Source organism: Monodelphis domestica, chromosome 4 (genome assembly GCF_027887165.1).
Source record: "Monodelphis domestica isolate mMonDom1 chromosome 4, mMonDom1.pri, whole genome shotgun sequence".
Taxonomy (NCBI): domain Eukaryota; kingdom Metazoa; phylum Chordata; class Mammalia; order Didelphimorphia; family Didelphidae; genus Monodelphis; species Monodelphis domestica.
The window spans coordinates 141,080,104-141,103,291 of NC_077230.1; the positions used below are offsets into that span (position 1 = coordinate 141,080,104).

Below are 23,188 nucleotides of genomic sequence, written 5' to 3' on the forward strand. Positions count from 1 at the left end.
CTTAAGAATACAATCCACCCTAAGACACTTTGTGGTAATAAGGCCCCAAACACTGAGTACCAATAAAGTGAACATTTTACTTATTGGAAAGTTGTGATTTCATTGGGAGCCTTGAAAGTTGTGACAATTTCAGATGGCCAGTGTATGAAGCTACGGAGAAGCAAGGCTTCCCAAGTAACTGGTGCACATTTTTTTTGAACTTCCTTTCTGTCTCAGAAACCTCATTTGCCTTCTGCAAGTTTTTTTTTTTCATTCCTAAAGTGATTCCCAACTTCTCCTTGTTCAATAAGTACTCGAACAACTTGACATCTGTTTCCACCTAGCCACAGAACCTTCTGTCACCCGTGAGCTAATGACAATTGTTGACATGCAAAGAGATCCAAATGATTGTCAGATCTGACTATAATCGGCATTTTGTCAGGCTCTAGTGATCTTCCAGGCAGGGATGCAATCTCTAGAGAACAACCTCCTCCATGCTCATGAGCTCACTGACATTCATCCTGGAGCCGAACTCTTTTCATATAGAATTATGCTCATGATAGAAATTAAGCCTAAAAGAAATCATCAGAAAAAGAGTGACTTCCAATGTTCCTAGAAATTCAAAATGATCTAAGCTTGGGAGATTTCTGCTGGTGAAACTGCAGAAGAACATAGAATTAGGTCTGTGTCTCTTTATCTAATTTGTGAAAAGGATACTTTACCCTACTTTTATTTTGGTTTGATCCATTAGAATAACATAAAAGAAAGAACATAAAATAGCTATTGCTTTATCATGCAGCATCCAAATAAAGGTAAGAAGATGAGGCAAAACTTGGCAAAGAAAAATGCTTTGTTTTGATTGTGTGTGTGTGTGTGTGTGTGTGTGTGTGTGTGTGTGTGTGTGTGTGAAAGAGAGACAGAGACAGAGAAAACCAGTGTAGAAGAGCTTGATATAATCACATTCAGCAATTTTATAGATTTGAGTGTCCATTCAGGAAATAGAAAAGACACTTTGTTAGCATAGGGCAAAAAGGATTATTTCTTCCATGTTACCATAATAGCTCAATAAGGTCCATTACTTCCTTATGATTCATGGATTCATTCTGGCATTCAGCAAATGCTAATTGAACACCCACTGTGTGCCTTTCATTGAATTTGGCGCTAAAACGAAACTAATTATTATTACTTGTAATTGTGGACAGTAAAACCTGTAATAAGACCATTTGCCTGATATAGAAGATTGGATATTAATTATTTCTCAACATAGATATCCCATTTTGGCATGACAAAATTTTTTTTTCTCTCTAGTTGTCTCAGGAGCTTAGCAGTCTAGAGGCTTATTATGGTCACACTTTGCTTATATAAGACCAATACCTTTGCTTCTTTTGGGACTGAAAAGTCATTTAGACTCAGAAGTTTCTACTTGAAATTACCTTATCTTTCTTTGGGGGGGAAAAAAAAGCAAGAGGGAAAGCAAGCAAACAAGCAAGACAATAATTTCATGTTTCCTTAAAAAAAATAATGTTTATCTGTATCTATTGTTGGGAGAAATATGTTCAAATTTGAGATGGGCTTCAAGCCTCAGTTTCCCTGCCCTATCAACTGGGATTAACAGGACTATCACAATTATTTTCATAGAATATGGTAACATGATTCCATACAACATATGAAAGCATTTCTAAAGGCTAAAAATGAACCTCATTCAGCTGTTATAACATATAGAAGAAGGTGTTTTGTTGTTTTAAAGGCAGCTTATTTTCAGATATTGTAAGTTTGGGGCTTTAAGGACACTTAACAGTTCTAGCCTTCAAGAGGTTTACATTCCACACATCTCAGCAATTTATAATTTAGTGTGGATTAGTTCCCATTAAGTTTAGTGATATTCTGTTTAAAATGGGTCAAAGATGATAAGCTACTAATAGAGTGAAAAACAAAGAATTTATGAAGGAGAGATGAAATGTCAAAATTAAACTATATTTCTTGGTGATCTGACAAATATCTAGAGTTACTTTCACCTAATTTGTGCCAAAACTTTTTTTTTATTAACATGTATATAATTTCAAGTGTCTTTATGATTCACAACTGTTACAATTATTTATATTAACATTTACTAGAATATTTGTTATGTATTAAGGGACCCCTTCTGCAAGATAAAATAAAACAAAGCAAAAACTCTATAGATTTCTAATTGTCTGAGAAATATATGTATATATGTGTATATATAATATATGTATGGGTGTCTGTATAATGTATATATGTATATACATATACACATTGTCAACTGGATTTTTGGGAACTCTAAGTACATCCCTATATTTTGGGAACTTGCCTTGAGGGAAGTCTCCACTGACCTCACCTCTGGCTAAATAATAAACTTTAAAGTACTTAATGATCCCAGTTTAGGTGGGACTAGTAGATATAATTAAATGTTAAGCCTTTTTGTTTTAGAAGCTTCACCCATTGACTGGACTCTTTCTTTAGTATTCACTGTAAAGCATCATCCTCTCTTTGTTAATCAGGTCTCTTTGACTTCTCATTTCCTTGTAGCTATTGTAAAGCCATCCAATCATACTTCCTTGTCTTTAGTTCCCCAAAATGTATATAAGATCCCTGTGTTCTATTGTTCTTTGGAGAATCATCTAGCTCAGTGATTTCTCAGAGACACTGTCCCAAGAGCCACAGGATTTTCACTCAGGTATTTAGTGCTGGGCTCTGTGTGGTGGCCGAATATTAAGGACTTGTCTCTTTTCTGATTAACGATTTGGTTTTTCTGACTACTTTAGTGGTTCTGTGTTTTTCAAAGTCAATAACATATATGCGTTAATTTTCATTGGTTCCTACATATACTTTGTATGAGCAAAAAAAAAAAATTGGGGACTGGCTATTCATGACTTAATTACAGAAAGAAAATCTATAGGTCTTGGTTCTGTTACTACTTGAATGTATCTGGAAAGACACAACCTCCTTTACTTTGTTTCCTCATTTCTATAAAGAATTTGGAGTAGATGACCACTAGAACACTTTCCACTAAATCAATGATTTATTATGCCATATAAAAAATGTCCTATTATTAGGAATGCCTCTTTGGACTAAGGGATGCTGTTGCTTTAGCCAGAGTTACTTGTAGACAACTTAACATGCAGAATAAAGACAAAAGACTTTGATGTCTGTGGTAGCTAATAATAAAAAATGTTTGCAAAGTACTTTATGGTTCATGAACCACTTTCTAAATAAATCAGTATGGATGACTCATTCTCCATGACTGGCTACAAGTTGACCTCAACAATCCAGTGGAATATGGAATTATGATCATCAATTGCTTTCAAAGCTTCCTCCAATTCTTGGATCAAAGTAAGTGAATGGTAGTTAAAGCATGCCGAATTTTGAATTGCTTCTAGTAAACCAAACATGAAATAAGTCACTGTGTAAAAACTGATTATAGTTGAGCTCCTGGACTAATTGACATTCTCACTCCCCATATCACTAAGTAAAATACTTATAAAGAACTTTCTACACTTTCATACCTAATGCTCTTCTCCACATTTGAATATGTTTCATCTTGACTACATCAGTCTTCTCTTTCATAGCTTCTATTCGTCTAAATTGTCTTCCTTTGTTCATTCTCCTAGGCATTTCATATCTATTTCTGTTCCTTCAAAAACTCTCTTGGGCCTTCCAAAAATTGTTTTTAAACCCTTATTTCAATTTTCTCTCATTAAACCATTGTCTCATTTATAATTTCCCTATTTTGTACTCATGACTTTCTCTTATGGCTATGTGTGGGGAAGGGTAGGAAAGAGAGGTACTTATATTAGCATGTGGTCATTTTCTCTCCCTGATTATATAGTGAAAAAATAGTAATTTGAAAATATTACCTTCCCACTCCAAGGGGGAAACAACAACAACAACAAAACATTTTTGTTTGTTTCTCATGAACTGCTCCTTAAATTGTATTTTAAGCCATAAAACCCAGAACGAAAGAAGCCCAGTTCCCATCAAGACCTCAGTAAAACCATCTGCCACTTATTTTTTATATTTATGTCTTAATTGTCCTATTTGCTCATCAGCTGGGAAGCCCACTGGTACTTTTGAGAGCACATTGTTAGTGTTCAATGAAAGGCTATTTTAAGAATAAATAGCAGTTACACTTTATTCTTTAGCCTTGCTCTTCAGAGTATTGTTATTGTCATACTCACCAGTGTGTTGCACTACCTGGGCTACATGAATTTTGATAAAAATATAAAAGGAAGTGGGAATAAAGTTATGGGAACATTTCAGGGAAATAACAACAATAGTAATCTTTCAAAAGAGTTCCAGGAATATTCTAGGAATTGGAAATAGAAGGGTTTTGAAAAAGAAACTTGCCTTTGAATTTACATATATTGTGCACTTGGACAAATTAGAAAGGTATGAATATTTTAAAATATAAAATAACTTATGGTGCTAAGCCCCAAACTGGCAGGCAGGCAGGCATAAACTCTTGGAAAAAAACATATCATCACTCCTCCCTCCTGAAATTTAACAAGATATTCAACAAACATCTAATTGCTTAGTTACATGCAAATTTTAAGTGAAAGGATTGTTGTTCAGTCATTTTTCAATTGTGTCCAACTATTCATAATACAATTTGAGTTTTCTTGTCAGAGATATTGGAGTAATTTGCCATTTCTTTCTGCAGCTCACTATATAGAGGAGGAGAATGAAGCCCACAGTTATGTTATGTGACTTGACCAGATTTATATACTACATATTTTACATAAGTGTATGAGGCCAGATTTGAATTCATGAAGATGAGCCTTCCTGACTTCAAGTCTTGTTCTCTGCCCACTGTGTCATCTAGCTGTCCAACTAGGGGAGAGAAAATGAATCATACTTGGTCCTTGGCTGTGAGAATCTTACATTCTTAAAAGAATATAAAAATACATTAAAATAGAACCATAATCAGGATATTTACTCCTTAAACTTTGTCATAATTTAAAGCTATTCTATTTGTAAGCTTAGAGTGAAAAGGAGCTTTAAGCCTATAGCATATGAGTTGAAGAAATGAGATATTAGACTGAAGAAGAGAATACTATGGCTAAGGAAGAAGTTAAGGAACATAGAGTTGTTTTCAAATGATGGAAGGACTTTTAAGTGGGAGAGGATTAGATTTGTTCTGTTTAGCCCCAGAAGGCAGATTCAGGGACCATGCATACAAGTAACCAAGAAGCAAATTTAGGATTGATATTAGGGGGGAAAAATCAGGATATGAAAACTCTCTCAAATTGGAATGGGCTGCTTCCAGAAGTGGTGGATTCGTTGGTATTGGAGAGAAGGCTGGATGACCACTTATTGGATATGTCATATTACTTTCAGTGATGGAATGGACTAGATGGTTACTGAGATTTTTGCCTACTCCCAAAATCCATGATTTTCTGATCATAGACTGAATTTTGCCTCAGAATATTTGTCCTGCCATTTGCCTTGTCCCTCCTATATTTATCATCTATCTATCTATCTATCTATCTATCTATCTATCTATCTATCTATCTACCCAATATCTGTGTGTTTACTCCCTCACTAGTTTTTTCCTCTTCCAATTTCTTGACTTGGTTCTAGCTTTATTTCCTTTTGTAGATAATCTGAATCAAAAGTTATGGATTTCAATAATGTGTCCTCCATCCATGAACTCTTTGACAAAATGATCTGACACCATTTCAGTCTTGCTACTCAATGTTTGATAATTTTTATCATTTACTTATTTTACTCTTGTTCCCCCAAATAAAATGATGTTATCTGGAAATCACAAAAATATACTGACTTAGTCCAATCTAATCTTATCTGGGCTCTTGATGCAGCACTTTTCACTAATATCTTGGAGACCTTTTATCACTGTCTAAACCTGAGATGGACAACCTTTTGGAGATGAATTACTTGGGCCCCTCCCCACCTCTGCCACCTCCCCCGCCTCCCCCACCTCACCAAATGGTGTCCCCCTCCCTCTATTGAGAGCACATCCTGCTTTCCACCCCTTATTCCACCCAGGGAGGGAGGAGGCACACCCACTGGACTGCTGGGCAGGGGGTAGGTGATACAGTCAAGCTTGGGAAAAGGGAGAGAGGCAAGGGTAGCAAGTACTCTACTATGCTACTCTCTAGTTATGTGAGCTATGATTCCCTCAAACCTAGTTACTCTCCAAAGTGGAAATTGAGAGGACCTTGAAAATTTCAAAGTATATCCTCTTTAGTCACTATTCATGGAAACAGAAGCCATTTCAAATGAAACACTTTATTGAGAGAGAAAGAGAGAAAAGGTGGCCTGAAAAAAAAAAGCCCCCAAACCCCAAACCCCAAAGCCCCCGAAGCCCCAGCTTATAGGAAAATCCTTTATTTATAGGTTAAATGACATCATCCTGACACCCCATCCCAGTCTTCCTGAAGCAGGTATCCTCCAAATTAGCCTTTTTTTTTTAAACAAATGTTCTAGGGTTTGAAGTCAGGTTTTAATTTGTATGCAGGGCTGATTGGGAGATGGCTACCTTCTGGAGCTTCTAGCCCACCTTTCTCCCTCAGGCAGGGGCCCCTTTGAATGCAAATTGAAGTCTGGGTCCGGAGATTAAGAATGCAAATTAAAGCAGCCCCTGTTTGCTTCAGAAAGAAATTGGGAAAAAGCTGAAGAGGCTATTAACCTAGGCTCAGGTTCCTTAAAACTTATTCCTAAATCACTAGACTATAGTTTTGAACATTTTTAAAGTACAAATTCAAAAGACATTCCCAAATCCAAAAATACTTTGTAAAGACACTGGTTGTTTCTGATAGTAAAGACATTACTCATTTCTGTCTTACTCAAGGCAAAGGTAATTAAGAGGTCATTGTATTCTGAATGGGGTTCTTCAAGGGATGCTGTCTTGAAGAGACCTGCTTACTAACATGGCCTACTGGGGAAAGGGGGAAGGGAGCAGCCCAGCTATGCATCATTCAGGCTTTCTAGTTAGGAATTCTGATGAACTCTGTGCTGCAAGGATGAACACAACTGGGGCACTGGATCCTTGGCATGAATGCCAACAGAGATGCCTATGTGTGCTATGTCTGGCACATGTGCCATAGATTTGCCATCATGAGTCTATATAATGCTTATCCTAAACCTCTTTTCTTTAAGTATCTCCCTCCAATCATGCCCCTAATTTTGCCTCCACTCTTTATGCTATTTGGTTTTCAGTCTTTAAGTTCCATTTTTCTCAACCTCTCAATGTTTTCATGCTCATTTTCTTCTTTTCTTCCTAGTCTCAGAGAAAGAATTGTTTCTTCATATTATGACTGCTGTTAATGTGCTATATGCCATCTCTTTCATGTAAACTCAATCTTCCCTATTCTACTGATTTATTCCCCTCTCATTATAGACATATTTAAATATCCCTTATCCTAAAAAAAAATGCAGAATATAAAATAAACAAAACTTCCCTTTCTCACACTAAACTTTCAGTCTTTCACCAAGAAAGAATAGTATTTACTTGCTGCATCCACTTCTTAATAATTGTAAAGATTAGGGGGCAGCTGGGTAGCTCAGTGGATTGAGAGCCAGGCCTAGAGATGGGAGGTCCTAGGTTCAAATCTGGCCTCAGATACTTCCCAGCTGTGTGACCCTGGGCAAGTCACTTGACCCCCATTGCCTAGCCCTTACCACTCTTCGGCCTTGGAGCCAATACAAAGTATTGACTCCAAGACGGAAGGTAAGAGTTTAAAAAAAATAATTGTAAAGATTAAAATTTAGGAGAGACTGAGGCAGGTAGAAATTAGTTTCTCTCTGCAAGGAGTATTATAATTTTTAGAGGTTTACTAAAAGTTAAGGATTAAAGAAAAGACAGGATAAGAAACAAGTGCCTAGGCCAGAGTGGCCTAGACAAGATAATCTCACATCATGGAAGAGACGCCTCTGCTCCAAAACGGAAGTCCAAAAGAGACCCAAAAACCTTTGCCACCAGGTTAAATACCTTCTCGATCTCAGCCCAGGTGAGATTACAAAGCATTCTGGGGAAGTGGAGCAAAGGCTTGTGGGGATTGAAGTCCTGGATTCCAGTCCATTTTTACATAATACATTTGTACTTTATTTCTTTGAAACACAGCTGGTTTCCTTAACAGCTTACTACAACAACTTTATCCAGTCAATAATAACTTCCTTGTGACCAGCATCCAAATGTAATTGCACTGTTTTTGTCCTCATCTCCTTAAACTTTCCTAGAGCATGTGAAACAGGTGACCAACTCCTTTTCATTGATACTCTTTCCTTCTTTGACTTCTGTGACCCGGAACACTCATTCCCTTCCCATTGCTTTGAAAATTGTTTCTCCACTTATTTTATTCTAGTCTTTTATCCTCTTCTTACTCCCAAAAGGTGGTTATCCAAGGAGGTTCCACTTATGGCACATATATTCTCTCTATAGCTTTTTTCTTTGGTCATCTTATCCATATGCATGGCTTCAATAATCACATCTGTGAAGATTATCATCAAATCTACATCTATTCTCAACCCTTTTCTTGTAGTGATTTCTAGCACAAACTATAAACTCCCAATCCCCCAAGGCTCTCTTTTCCCACTAGACTACATTCTGTTCTTTGTTCTCATCTCAACTTTTTAGATCTCTATTCTTTTGCTTTTGTTCATTATATTTGTATTCCTTTCCTTCCCCTGTTTCAACTTAAGATCCTTCCCTTCTAATGTGAAATTCAGCTATTTGCCCAATTTGCCCAATATTTTTTTTCTGTTTTCCTGTTAAACACCCTAATACAAAGCATCACCCTTGTAGAACTTGTAGATGGTCCTTGTGAGATATTGTGATAAAAAATTTTGTTCTTCTGATGGTCAGCCCTTTCATGAGGGACTCTCCCTTCATCTCATCTTTCCTCATCTCCCAAATAAAACCCTTACTTAGAGAAGAGAAAGAGTGATTTATCTAATATACCAAAATACTCATTCTGAGCTGATTTCAGTGAGACAAACAGAAGAAGAACTAAGGGGGAGGGAAGGGAACAGGGAGGAGGGACAAGGAGGGAGGAAAAGGGAGGGAACAGGGAAGAGGGAGGAGATTGGCAGATATGATCTTGAAATTATCATCTCTCACTTAAAATAATTCCCTACTATAAAATCCCTTCCTAAGAAGTTTATTTTTTTACTAGTAAGCAATGGGAATGCACAGAAGGGTTTTGAACATTGGAATTATGTGATGTAATCAGATGTAGACACCTTCTCGAATTTAAATATGATCTCAGACACTTTGTAGTTGTGTGATCCTGGGCTAGTAATTTATCCTTGTTTGCTTTAGTTTTCTCATTTGTAAAATGAACTTGAGAAGAAAATGGCATATCATTCCAGTATTTTTGCCCAGAAAACCCCAAATGGGGTCACACGGAGAGTCAGACAATTGAACCATAACAACAATTGGCAAGTTTAGAATGGTTTCAAACACTGGAAAGATGTGATGTGATAAAATGTAGGCATTAGGGAAATTATTCTGTGGCAACATGTAGGATAGATTATGGTATAGAGAACTGGAGGCAAAGGAATCCACTAGAAGGTTACTACAATTGTCTAGGAGAGATGCACTAAAGGTTTATGCTAAGAGAGGCAATGAATATAGAAATTCAGGAACATATTTGAGAGTGATTTTGAAATGAGGATTTATCACACTAGATCATCAATACATTTGTTTTATGTGAAAATAGGATAGACTATTATAGTTTATAAATCTTAAGAGTAGTCTTATATATTGTACTTTTACATGAATATATATGTGTTTGTGGATATGTGATTTTGCGTATAAGAGTTCTTTCTCAATCAAAAGAAATTATAATATTTCTGTCTCAGTAGCTAATCTTTAAGAACAGCTGTGGCCAAAATAAAATAATTATCAGTTGGTGGCCTACTTTCTATTGATGAGCTACTCCAAACTTAGCTAAGCTCTTCTTGGATGACAGATAAATGATCCACTGCCAAGGCCATACTTAAAACCTTTGAAGAACCTGGCAGAGTTTGTGCTCTATTGGCATAGCCTTTGAGAACCCAGGGTCACCTTCTTGCCATTATGTGGCATCAAAAATAGAACTTGAGCAGAAGAATTGATATAGTTATTCTTTTTAATAGTTCTTTGTCACAGACTTTTCAGAGATGGAAAAGTATAGGGATATAGATATATTTAAATGTAGGGAGTGAATTCTAATTGGGGAATGGATTTTATTGCTCTATGTAATTGGATTTTCCAGATAACTTCAACTTATTCCCTCTTGGTTCAAAAATTTTCATTTTAATTAAAGGAAGTATTTCTACATATATTATACTTTTGTATGTTTTCTTAAATAGAATGTATGATGTATAATTTAACATTTTTAATGACAATTTACTTTAGTCAATATTTATTGAGTTCATATTCTGATGTTAATTTCTTCATCAGAAATATGAGAATGATGAATTCGATAATATCTAAAGTATCTGTTCATTCTAAATTTTTATGGTTGAATGATCATTAGGAATATGCTCAATTATACTAAACCATAACATACTGCTTTCATTGGGAGCTATAAATGCAATTCTTTTTGAGAACCTTATACCCATTTTGTGTAATTTTTTCTTTTATCCTCTTTCATTGAAATAGTGAAAGGCTATGAATTCCTCCTTCTTGTTGTTGCCTCCAGCTCCCCTACTGAATTCCCAATTCACTAGTTGGGTAAAGATGAGAATCTACCTTGTTAGAAATATACTCAATACAAGATCTCTCTGTTAAGATTAATGGGCTTTAGTTTTTAGATGTTATTTCTTCTACCACTTGTCAGAAGTGAACAATAAATAGATTCAAATCTTCATCCTGACCTTTACACACACACAACCACACTAGTTGTGTGACCTTAAGTGAGTTCTTCATTGTCTTTGATGCTTTACTTCCTCATCTGGAAAATATAGATTGTAAGTGTAGTAAACAGTTGTTTCATAGATAATGCTATGTAAACTGTAAAGGACAATATAAATGGTATCCATATAATTAGATATTTAGCCTAAAAACAAAGACAAGGTTTCAAGTCTTGGATCTGACATATATTATTTATGTGACTCTGGGTAAGTAACTTAATCTCTCATTGCTCAAGAGAACTCTCTAAATCTATTAATTGAAGAGAAGGTACTTGCACCTGAAACAGAAGAAGGTATTTTCTCACCTTAGAGCTCCCTATCCTAATGAAATCAAAGGGCCATACCTATCCCTGTTATTATTTTTATTGTAGTAATGATTTTATGAGGATAGAAATCTACCTTGTCCTTAAAGAAAAAAGGGAAGGCTATTGAATGAATCAGATAAAATTCTCTATTGTATAAATCAAAAGATTAAAACCCTAGGTCAATAAGTAGTCTTTTATCTTTTAGGGGGAAGGGAATTGCTTTAACAATTTGAATGCAATCACATGACAACACACAAGGAATATACTGAGGGTGGTTGAAAGATTCAGACAAACTCCTGAACCCTAAGCATAAAGCCCGTCAAGAATGGAGTAATTCTTCAGGAATATTCCAACAACAGACTAACCTAGTGGTGGATGAAGGAATTACCAAGGTTTGAGGAGGAAAACTGCATTCTCTATTTCCACCTCACCTTTGACAAGATGACCTTGTGAATTTCAAAAAGTGAGAAAATTGGGTTTCCATAAATAATGATAGCATTGTCCCTAAAGCAGCAAAAACTAACAACAGTTTTTGCATAGGGAGCAGAGAAGAATTAGAAATACTGAAAAAAGTATATTTTATACCTCTGCACAATGATTACTTTTTCTCTCAAAGGGAGCTACATATAAAGGGAATGTTATGAGCATTCTAAGAAGAGATTTAAAGTCTTCCAGTAACTAACAGTTTTGAATCTCTTCTTTGCCACAAGTATATTCTAAGTTAGAGTTCAATTTACCCATGGAAATTGTGTTTTATTATGACAGAATATATCCCAGAACATTAACAAAAATTATTCTTACCAAATTGTCTTAGTACATCAACTCAGTAAATACTTCTTTTTAAAAGCTTGATTAAAATCAATTTGTTAATTGACATATTTGGGAGAGCAAATGATGGGAACTTGGGGAAAAATGTTAAAAAAAATCTTGTTTCTTCAAGGTTATTTGATAATAGAATCTGGAGTAAAAGGAGTAATTAATTGACCTGTAGGTACTCAGTTTTATTTTGGAAGTGGGATTTGGATAAGAAGAGACCAGAAAAGGTATTGTGTTTTTGCTTTTTACTTCTTCTTGGGCTATTGACTGAATTAAGGTTACTAATACTGGTACATTTTGTTGTTATTTCAGTCCTATCTGACTTTACATGTCCCCATTTGGAATTTTCTTGGCAAGGAAATTGGAGTGGTTTGTCCTTTATTTCAGCAGCTCATTTTACATATGAAGCCTTCTAGATCTGAACTCTGGAAGATGAGTCTTCTTGACTGCTAAGCTCAGTGCTTTATCAACTTAATTTTCCTAATGGTAAACTCAGTCCATGATAATTATACAGAACAAAATGATCCAAAAGTTAATATATTAAGATCTGTTGAAGCCCTTGACAAGCTTGCATATTTTATTATATAATTTAGACTATTTCATGGCCTGTTAACATGGACCTTGAGACCCACTTTAGTACATTGCATGCCATATTGTCCCTACAGTACTGCAAATACACCAACTGATTTTTAAAGTACCCGTGACTCCCTGGTAGATAAATAAGTTGTCTAGATCTTTTTTCATGAGACTCTAACTTGACTTGTTTGAAGGCTAGGAGAAGACATTGATTATCAAAATGTCATTTGTGTTTTAGATATTTCAGAAACATTCATCAAGTATCTACTATGTGCTAGATGTTCAAGATAGCAGCGAGATACTTCTGACCTTGAGAAACTTGTGATCTATTTGAAGAAGAGGAAAGTTGGTAAAAAGAGCCAGAGACGATAGGCAGGATGATAATGAAATGAAAAGAGAACAGGATACAAAATAGAATAAGACCTTCAATCAATGCCATTCAAGAAATGCACCTAATGTGAAGTAAAAACTGTTTCGTAGTTCATTTTATACACTCATACATCTGAAGCAGCTATATATGTAAGTTATTTTTCAGGTCTCACCTTGAACAACTTTAGAGCTATTATGTCCTTTCCAAATAATGTAAGTATTTTTGAATAAAGAAACTGATTCAGATTTAGTCATGGAATCTGACTTTCCATACTGTAGTTGACTTTCCCAGTAATTTTCTATTTACCTTCTCTTTTACATTGCAAATGAATTCTGAAAAATATGTCACAATTCATCATAGCAACCTTTGTCATTATTCAGCAACACATACTGTTTAAAAAAATACCTCTACATAAAGGATTTCAGTAGTCAGAGATAAAATACTACTGTCATTTTTTAACAGCTGGTGTTAGTGTGTAGCACTGAGAGCTTGCTGAATATAAACAAGAAAAATGATCTACTGTACAAACTACATACTGTTTATGTGGTTGTATATAGTGGTGACGACAAGCAGTAATTTCAAAGCTACCATGTAAGATCTCATGCAATTTACTGTGAAAAATAATGATACATTGCAAGAGTAACATTTAAATATCCAGTGGGAAAGAAATGTGAAATTTTGAGGGGTTGAAATGTGACAAAGTATTGTAATTCTGGTTAAAGAAAAACAACAGCAAAATTATTTGGAATTGCAATTACAAAAGATGAAACCAATGTCTTCGTAATAATACTTTTTCATTATTTATTTGAGAACAGAAAGCACTATTGTATAAAAGATACAGAAGTAGATTTCTACTATATAGAAATTGTCTATTCTTTCTCAATTCAGTTGCCAGAACTAATGGATTAACGAGTTCAATTAATTTCTTCTCTGGTGGAGAGGATGAGAGAACAGAATCAAAAGGGAGAAACAAGTTTCCCTGAAAATGCTTTTATAGTCAGGTACAATTTTCTTTGTCACATTGTAGAAAAAAGAGAGCAGAAGAGATTCCACCCCCCCTTTTTCCTCCCAATCCATTACATACTTTTTTTCTCCCATGAGACCAACAAATGCCTACAGTGCATATATGTCCCAAATGAGTCACTGCCTCACTAGTCAAGTGAATATGGACAGGATTTTTTAAAAGGGGTGTTTGGAAGAGTAATGTTTGCAAAAAGTGGCAGCCCTCTATGGCTGGGAGCACATCTACAGAGGTCATTCCCAGCATGCCCAGAATTTGTATATGGAGGCAGCTAACAAATCCCCTCCTTCCTTTAGCCATTCATTCCCTTGTGTGAAAGAGACGGCTCAATATTTCTAAATCACTTGGAGTTTTATAAATGAAAGGACCTTTATCAATGCATGTTTTTATTATCCCCTCAAACTTTCCCCATGCAATTCTGATTCATTCAATTTCACCTCTAAGCCCGAAGTCTGTATGTTTCAGTTTTCCAGAAGTGCTTGACATATTGAGCTTTTTCAGACACTGTATTAACATTCCTTGGCCAACATCTACTCCTAAATTATATTACCACAGACTAAATAGCACTGATATGAATGTTTACAGCTTCATAAAATAGATTGTGGCATGTACAATGGAAGCTATGGTTGCCTGCATATTGTAATATTATTGCATTACAGGAATGTAATTGATTTGCTTAAAATGTTGCAACAATAAACTATTTCTCAGAAAAAGATTGCCGCTAAACCAAGAGCGTACCAAAGTCAATATAGAAAGACTATTCACAGGAATTAAATTTTTATGTTTTGCAAAGCAATCTGGTCATGATCTATGTGGATAGATTAGATAATGCAAATGATTGTATATGGGCAAACTATTACTACTATTTTCTATTTTTACAGAACAAGACTCATAATTAAAAGCATATTCAAATAAAATGAGGAAAAGGCAAAATGTAAAGAAACATCAAAATTATCAGTAGGGTCAGAAGGTAGAGATGTATAGCAACCCCCAGATCTCCATATCACTCTAAACAATTACAATTCTTGCTAGTTGTGTTGAGATCTCGTATTGAGTATACAACCAGCTAGAGAATGAAAGGTTTACAGAGATCAGTCGTATTGTTTCTTTTGATGTGATATTTTGCAATTATTAGAGCATTATGTTAGTAGAAGATTAAAAGAAAAGTATTCTAGCACAGTTCTAGTTATCCTCATACAGGAAGAATGATTTTATATGATTTGATCTGTATGAGAATATAGGTGTGAACACTAAAACCCTTTTAAAGAATTTAATTGGTTATATTTTCAAAATGTGCCCTTACATTAACTTAGGTGACTGCAATACCACTTGATACACATTTAAATATCATTTTCTTCAGAGGAAGGAATTGAAGAGAGAATTTGCTATTCCAATGAATGGACAGAATTCTGATTATGAACTTTTTATTTTTTTCTTTCTTGGTGCCTTTAGGTTATAGTTACTAAAATACAAATTTGGTTGAGATGAGTTTGCTTGATCAATAAATTGTCACATCACTGTGCAGTGACTTAATGATGTTCCTTTTATTATCAAAGCATGGAATAGACCTAATAGATTCTTACCTGAAGTTAAAGAAAGGATATAGAATAAATAATTATTTCATTTATTCATTCAACATTAATATATTAGCTGTTTACTGTATGCCATGTTTTTGGAGAGACAGATCCTTTAAAAATCCTCAAAAGGTTGATTGTAATAGCATACTCTAAATTATATCAGTTCAATAAAGATTCTTTCTGATTATAGGCCTATATTTATGTCATTCAGTCATTTTCAGGTATGTCCAACTATTTGTGACCTCATTTGGCAGATATACTAGAGTAATTTTCCATTTTCTTTTCCAGTTCATTTTACATATGGAAAAACTGAGACAAATAGAATTAAGTGACTTGCCCAGGATTCTACTGCCAGTAAGTATAGGAAGATAAGTTTTCCTGACTTCAGCCCCTGCACTAAGTTCATTGCACTATCTAGGTGCCTTTACTGGTATATAAAGCAGGTAAGGGTGCTAGAAGACCAGCACAATTGAATCATGGGTCCAAGGTCAAGGCCTCATTATCTCATATGCAACAACAATGCTTTTGAACCACTACCAATAGATATCTGAATTATCATGTTGCAATGGGGTAATGGACTTCTTGTTGCAGTCTCTATACAAATATTAGCATGGTGTAGTAGATGGGGCACTGTCATTGAAACCTGAAGATCAAGGTTGAAATCTTCATTTTGGCACCTATATATTCTCCACTTGTGCAATCTTCACTTAACATTTTAGGGCTTCAGTTTCTTCATCTTTGAAATGAAAAGTTGGATTAAATTATGCATAAGGTCCCTTATATCTCTAAATATATGATCCTGGTAATGATAAATGTATTCATATAGAAAAGATGGTCAGTAGAAAAAAAAAGACAAGAACAATAACTTCAAAATGTAAACTAATACATTGATTGGAGCAAGAGGTAATCAGGCAAAATATTTTAGTAGTGAGGTTCTTTAAGAAAGTATTCAAGAGGGGGGTAGCTGGATGGCTCAGTGGATTGAAAGCCAGTCCTAGAGATCAGAGGTCCTAGGTTAAAATTTGGCCTCAGACACTTTCTAGCTGTGTGACCCTGGGCAAGTCACTTAACTCCCATTGCCTGCCCTTTACCATTCTTCTGTCTTTGAACAATACACAATATTGATTCCAAGATGGAAGATAAGGGTTTAAAAAAAGTATTTAAGAATATCTATAATTCATTAGATTTCATGCAAAACATTGAGCATGATCCTTTATAATATTAATAAGAGGAAAATACCATGAGGAAGGAATCAAGAAACAACTTTTTTCATATTGTTTTTTCTCAGAATTATACAGGGTGATTTTCCAACTGTTTATAACTTTTCATGTGACTCAAATGCTGAACTGGAGAAATATCTATTTTCGCATACAGGTGCATTTATGTAAATATACATTTATACCTTTACTTAGTAAGCCAATTACAGATAAATGCTATTTACAAATCTCTTTAACTGAATCCATTCAACTGGGTGAATCAATTCATTCTCACTAGAAGCTTTAAATTCTAAATTCATAGTACCAGCACCATAGATTAAAATGAAGACAACTCATTGTTAGAGCAGTATGACAAATGGCTGGTACTATAGGGATTTCTAATCCTTCATTCTCTACCCCACTCAGAAGAGAAGTAATCTTTTATGTGGAAGTCCATGACATGGTACAAAAGACATGTGATTGGTCAATCATTTAGTTGGAAAGTCATCTTTCTTAAAGCAGACAGTTTAAGGGGTTTTCTTCAATATGTGCCCTCCAGCATGCCCATTGTTATCTACTTCTATTCCATGCCATTCCCCACTGTTTTTAAGCTCCTAATCTCACCCCCTTCTGTGCCAGGCAGCATATTTTAGACATAGTTTTTCCTTTATGTTATTATCCATGGTAGCAGCCATACAGATATGATCAGTTGGATCAGTTCATGCTCACATAGCATAGACAACTTCGGATTGGGAGATGTTGTCCTGGGAGGTCAGGTTTTAGATTCTGAATCAGTGCATGATGAGTAAAAGTCCTGCCTTTCCCTTACACTCTCTTCATTTTGGGTGAAACAGAGCGAGTTTCACCTGGGAAGCAGATATGGATGGATTATAATTTGTGTTGAAGATCACATTAAATTCTCTTTCTCACCAAACTTATCCCTTTCCCCAAATCCCCCTTTATCTCAAGGGAAGCATTATCCTTCCAGGAACCCAGATTCACAAACTGAGCGTCATGTTCAGCTCCTCAATTTCATTTACTCTGCATATTCAAACAGTTGCCAAATATTGCTTTCTGTCCCTGCAACAACTCCTTCATCTCTGCTCTTCTCTCCACCTAGCCTACTTCAGGCATTTATTACCTTTTTCCTGTCATATTACAATAGCCTCCTAACTAGTCTTTTTGACCTCGTCTCTCTCTTATCCAATCTATCCTTCACACAGCTGCCAAAATGGTCCCTCCAATGCACAAGTCATACCATGTTAAATAACTACTAAATAAGTCATTTGGTCTACGATCAAGTATAAAATCTTTGGCCTGTCATTTTAAGCCCTTTGAAACCTAGTTTCAGACTTATACATTACTCTTTTGGGTTCTTTATCTCAATTCAAACTAATTTTTCGCCATTCCGGATATTTATCCCCAACCAAAAACAAACAAACCCTCTAAAATATATATACATATATGTTATAAATAAAAATAAAGATTTTATGCCAGTTATTAAATAGAATCAAATAAAAAGAAAGGAAATGATTTGAAATAAAAATTTCTTGCTGAGGAAAAATCACAGACTTCCCCTTGTTTTTACACTGTGCAGGCAAAATACCTACTCACATGGAAAATGGTTTTAGTTAAAAAGCTATTTATGTTTCCATATTGGATTGCAGTGTTATCTATTATCTATTTTAAAAATTGTTTTTAAAATTGAATTCATCTTCTGGACTAGCTAGATATTAAATTAACTGAATTTATTACCAACAATTATTTATATGTCTATACTCTCAGAAAAAAAGTCATAATTACATACACACAACAATAGCGAAATGATTTTATGCTGACAACAATTAAATGTAAAAATAAAATATTGTTCATATATATATTTCTTCCTTTTAAATTTTTATTTTTGTTCATGTTTCAAAATATACATAACTTAATAGAATGATAATTAAGGTATTGGGAACAGGGCAAGATTTATGATTTATCTTTTACTAGAAACTTCAAGATAAGCAAGCTACCAAAGAAAATTGATACCTTCTCTGTAAATTATAGAATAAAACAGTTGGGTAGGGAAGTGAGAGGTTAAACGATTTTTCTTGGCTCATGTAGTCAATATGTATCACAGTGGACTTGAATTCAAATCTTTCTGGCTTGGAGGCAAGCTCTCTATTCAATTTGCTATGCAACTTCAAGTACAGCTATTAAATATATTTGTCAAATAATCACATGCAGATATATAATATATATAATATCAATATCAAGGAATATATGCTTTATGATTTTTTGATAAGAAGGTATAATAAAAAATTTGAGATCATTTTTTCATAGAGAATAATTTCAAACATTTTGATTTATATCTGATCTCAAGCCTGAGATTTTGATGTAAAATAATTTATATATCTCATAATTAAATGAATCTCTTTACAAGAATGGCACTTAGACTTGTGATTATTCCCTCCATAGAATGCTCAGCTAATATGAAAGTTCTAAATCACTAAAAAATGAGTTCATAGTTAACACAACTATATGGCATGTACTAGTGTGGATGTTTAATTCTTAATCTCTGAAGTTATTATTAATTTTAACTTTTATTATTGTTTTGCAAATAGCACTACATATTAGGGAGATAGAAAAATATTTTATGGAGTTTTAATAAGATATTTTTTAAGCATACACTAAGATAAACACGATAAAGGAGTTTTAAAATGTAGGTATGACTTTTCCATCACTTTAAAAATCTGTAAAATAGATGAGGTCCAAAGATGTGATCTTTCAGCAAGAATTATCTTAACTACCACACTGAAAAAGAAAGGAAACATGAATTTATATTTTTTCTAGACTGTGGCAAGTCAGATGAGGATTGGGAATAAAAAACCATGGACTTTGAAATAGAGATAAAATGGTGGCAACTGATGATGGGTGCCAACGATAAAGAAACATTTTTAAAAGCTTATTGAGCTTATGGATCAAAACTCTAAGAAGCCCCAGTACTTTTCAAGGACCCAATAATTAATTTGGTTTACCAGACATCATGTAGATTTTCAGAGGTCCTCAGATCCCTCCTTCATTTATTGCTTCAGTTCTGAAATCTCTCTAGGGTGACCCAAATTGCTGCTGCTGAGATCTAAATAAGCCACTGTGTCCTAAACTCAATACACACACAGACTGGGGAAGCAGATTTGTGTAAATATAAAAGTCCTGGTCAAGGTCTCATTTGTACTTGCTGTCTCTCTCAACCAGAATTATATACACGGAGATAGGGAGCTTTTTACAGCTATTTGGCAGCTAGCCAAAGGCCTCGAACTAAAAACACAAGAGGGATTGCTGCAGTGCATTTTAATTCCCTTCTGATTTCAAATAAGGTATTTGCTTTGTGGTCCTGGACCCAGTTTGCTTCAGGGTACGGGGCAAAGAAAGAAAAACTATGGCTTCACTGAAGAGATATACTTTCTGGTGTCTTTTCTTTCTCTTCCCAACCCCCTTATTTAGACCTTCAGATAGTTTGGATTATCTTTTTTCAACAGTTATCATATTTTTCTTTTGGTTTCTAAAATTGGTTTCTACTATTATGACCTCTCCTTTCAATGTCCAAGTTGTTTTTAACATTTATTTGGCTATCAGTTGCTATTGAGGGTGTCTAATATGTCTCTTCACATCTGTTGTTATTTCATACAGCAATTATCTGTTTATTTTCTAATTCTTTCTTTTTGGTCAGAGTTGCTAGTACAGTGACTGACAGTCATACATATGGGGTAGAAAAGTATGGAGAAAAGTTTATGTGACCTGTGGTCCTTCTTACACTTGTACTGAATTTTCCAATATTCCTCTCCTCTAAATAATTTTTAATGGTAATTTGTGAATGCTTTCCTTTCAATTCTTTTTGTTTATAATATTTAGCTCCACTTACTATCTGTAAACTCTGCTGTATGTTATTAGAACATCACTAAAATAAAGCTGCCATGAAGTAAAATACTGAGCCAATATCTTAACTATTTCTGGTTTTTAAATACATTACAGTTTAGGGAGATAAGAGTCTTGATTTCCTCTAAATCTTTTCTCCCTGTGGAATTGACATACTGGATATTCTTGTAATTGAAGTGGTAGTGGGAGAGTCATAAGTAAGTATCAGCTTGTAAGGTCAACATGATAGTGGAAAAGTAGGGCAAATTCTATATTAACCAAGGCCAGAAAAAAAGAAAAAGTACCAGCTGGGTCTTTCCTGTTGAATAAACTAATCCTTAGATATAAGTTAAGCTCTTTTGGAGGAAAATCAACTTGTTCATTACTCATAAGTGTAACTTAAGACATTACCACCACTAACCACTAATTAGTTTTTGTTTTTTTTTTAAAGGTGTTCATTTAATTAAGATTAAGAAACCATTTGAATGATTTTTAAAGCAACTCATTTCTGATGTGGCAAGTTCCAAACTAGTCTGAAAAACTTTCGTTTTGTAGGTATAATTTTACAAAGTACATAAATGTATTCATGTCATTAATTATTTAATTTGATTTTGTCCCAGATTTTCATTGATGTAAGGAGATCTGAGAGTGCAAACTATTTCCATTGATGCTGGTGGCCAATTATTCCCTAATTTATAGTCTTAGAGGATTCACTGAAAAGTTGAGTGATGCCCATATTTTCTTGTTTTTTTTTTTTAGTTGCTATGAGACTTTTAGTCTGCCCTAACTCCAAAACTCTATCCTATTGCCCCTATATCACATCATTTCAGACTGGTGTGTTTGCACATAGAGTATATTTTTGCTGTGTATTGATTTATTTTTATTTCAAATTTAAGAAACATGAAATAATGTTAGTGTTTTAGTATACAAAGTAGAAAAGTAAAAGAAGAGTACATGGGAATGTGAATCTCTTGCTTCCCATTTCAAGTATATAATAATATAAACATGTGTATTTTAAAGGTATCTTGTTTATCTACATTTCCTTCTGGATTTTTGTTCTCTATTATGTATTCTTTAAAAAAATGTTTCAATGATTTTCTTTCCTTTCTTGTCAATTTTTTGGATGGTAAGAGTAACCCTATTGCTTATCTTGGCATATGGTATGAGATGTGATGTTCTTTTATACCTAATTTTGTGAACTCTCAAATGCATACATAAAATCATGATGTTGCAATAAAATAACACATGTGGTTAAAATAGAATTCTCAATATAAACACACAATTGTTTAAAATGCAGTGCAATCATCCTTTAAAAAGTAAACTTATAAAATTGGAAATGATTCTTCATATACTTTATGTACAATGGTGTCATCAAGAAGCACAAAAAGTTCCAAATGGAATTTTCATAACTCCATGGGGTGATATACTGGGGAGATTCATTCAGGGCACTAATCTGTTGTTTTAATTTGAACTAAGTTGTTTTAAATCTCATACTGTCTAAATGTTTACTTGAAATCCTTTATATTTTCATGGAAAACATACATTGTTAAGAAACTGAAATTTTATTCAATAAAGAGTTGATCTTTTAAAACTACGGATAAAGATTCAAGAAGAACAAATCATAAGGGTTGTGAAAACAGTTTATATTTCTGTTTAGGGAGAGGACAATATAAATTTTTTTCTTCCAGAAGGAATCCAATATAAATTCCATTAATTACATTAATATTTCAGAAATTATATGCCTTATTTTTTTCTAAACTACTCTTTGACCATGAATTTGAACTTTGGAGTTATCAGAAGTATTCTTAAGTAGTCTGCCAAATTTTAAAATATCAAAGGAAGATAAATGTTGGCACAAAGAATTACAATGTCTATATTATACAGTTGAAGAAAAATGGATCATTAATGAAAATGAAAATATTCCTTAGGGGATTACTAGAGGGCAAAGTACCATTTCCAAAAATTATACAATACATTTTTCAAGACACCTTTTAAAATTGTTGATTAGATAATTCCTTAAAATTTCTAAATGTATTCTGCTAAAGCACATTAAATATTTGGAAGCTCCTTTGAACAACCAATTTAGCAAAATTGATTATGATTGTTGGAGGAGAAGTGATTAGAATACTATATTTAAAATCTAGTCATGTAGGAAACAACCAAAGAAGTTTATGAGTAAATTTATTGGAATTACACTTAAATGTAATCAGTTATTGGAAAATGGGGAAAAAATAAAAACAAAGCAGAGAATGCATTTCTAAGGAAGAAAATTTGAAGTATATTTTCCAAGTAGAAGGGGCCACCTGGATATTACTTTGGCAGAAGCTGCATCTTATTCATAGGTCAACAAATAGGATTAAAAAAAATTAACCCTGTGTTAATTACTTATTTGTAGATTATATTAAGGAAAAAGCCACTCAAATGACTTAAATGTATTGATTAAGGAAAGGAAAGAAACTCAAATGACTATAATCTTTCTTATTCATTGTTAGGTAATATGACAAGTAACTGAAATGGCAGAAACAAAGTCTGGATAGTTTGATTTTTGAAAGAAGACTGGAGAAGATCCATAATAA

The 23,188-nt window shown here is 34.1% G+C and overlaps 1 protein-coding gene across 5 annotated transcripts in view; it reads right to left on the bottom strand.

Moving 5' to 3' along the window:
- Positions 1-23,188, bottom strand: part of LRP1B (LDL receptor related protein 1B) — a 2,480,145-nt gene that overhangs the window by 1,774,191 nt on the left and 682,766 nt on the right. The window contains exon 1 of one of the 5 annotated variants that reach the window (XM_056797189.1): positions 19,736-22,264. The exons of the other annotated variants lie outside the window; for them this stretch is intronic. Within the exon in view, the coding sequence (XP_056653167.1) occupies positions 19,736-19,745 (10 nt within the window). The 5' untranslated portion in view covers positions 19,746-22,264. Of the gene's footprint in view, positions 1-19,735; positions 22,265-23,188 lie in introns of those variants that run through there. 5 annotated transcript variants of the gene reach the window in all.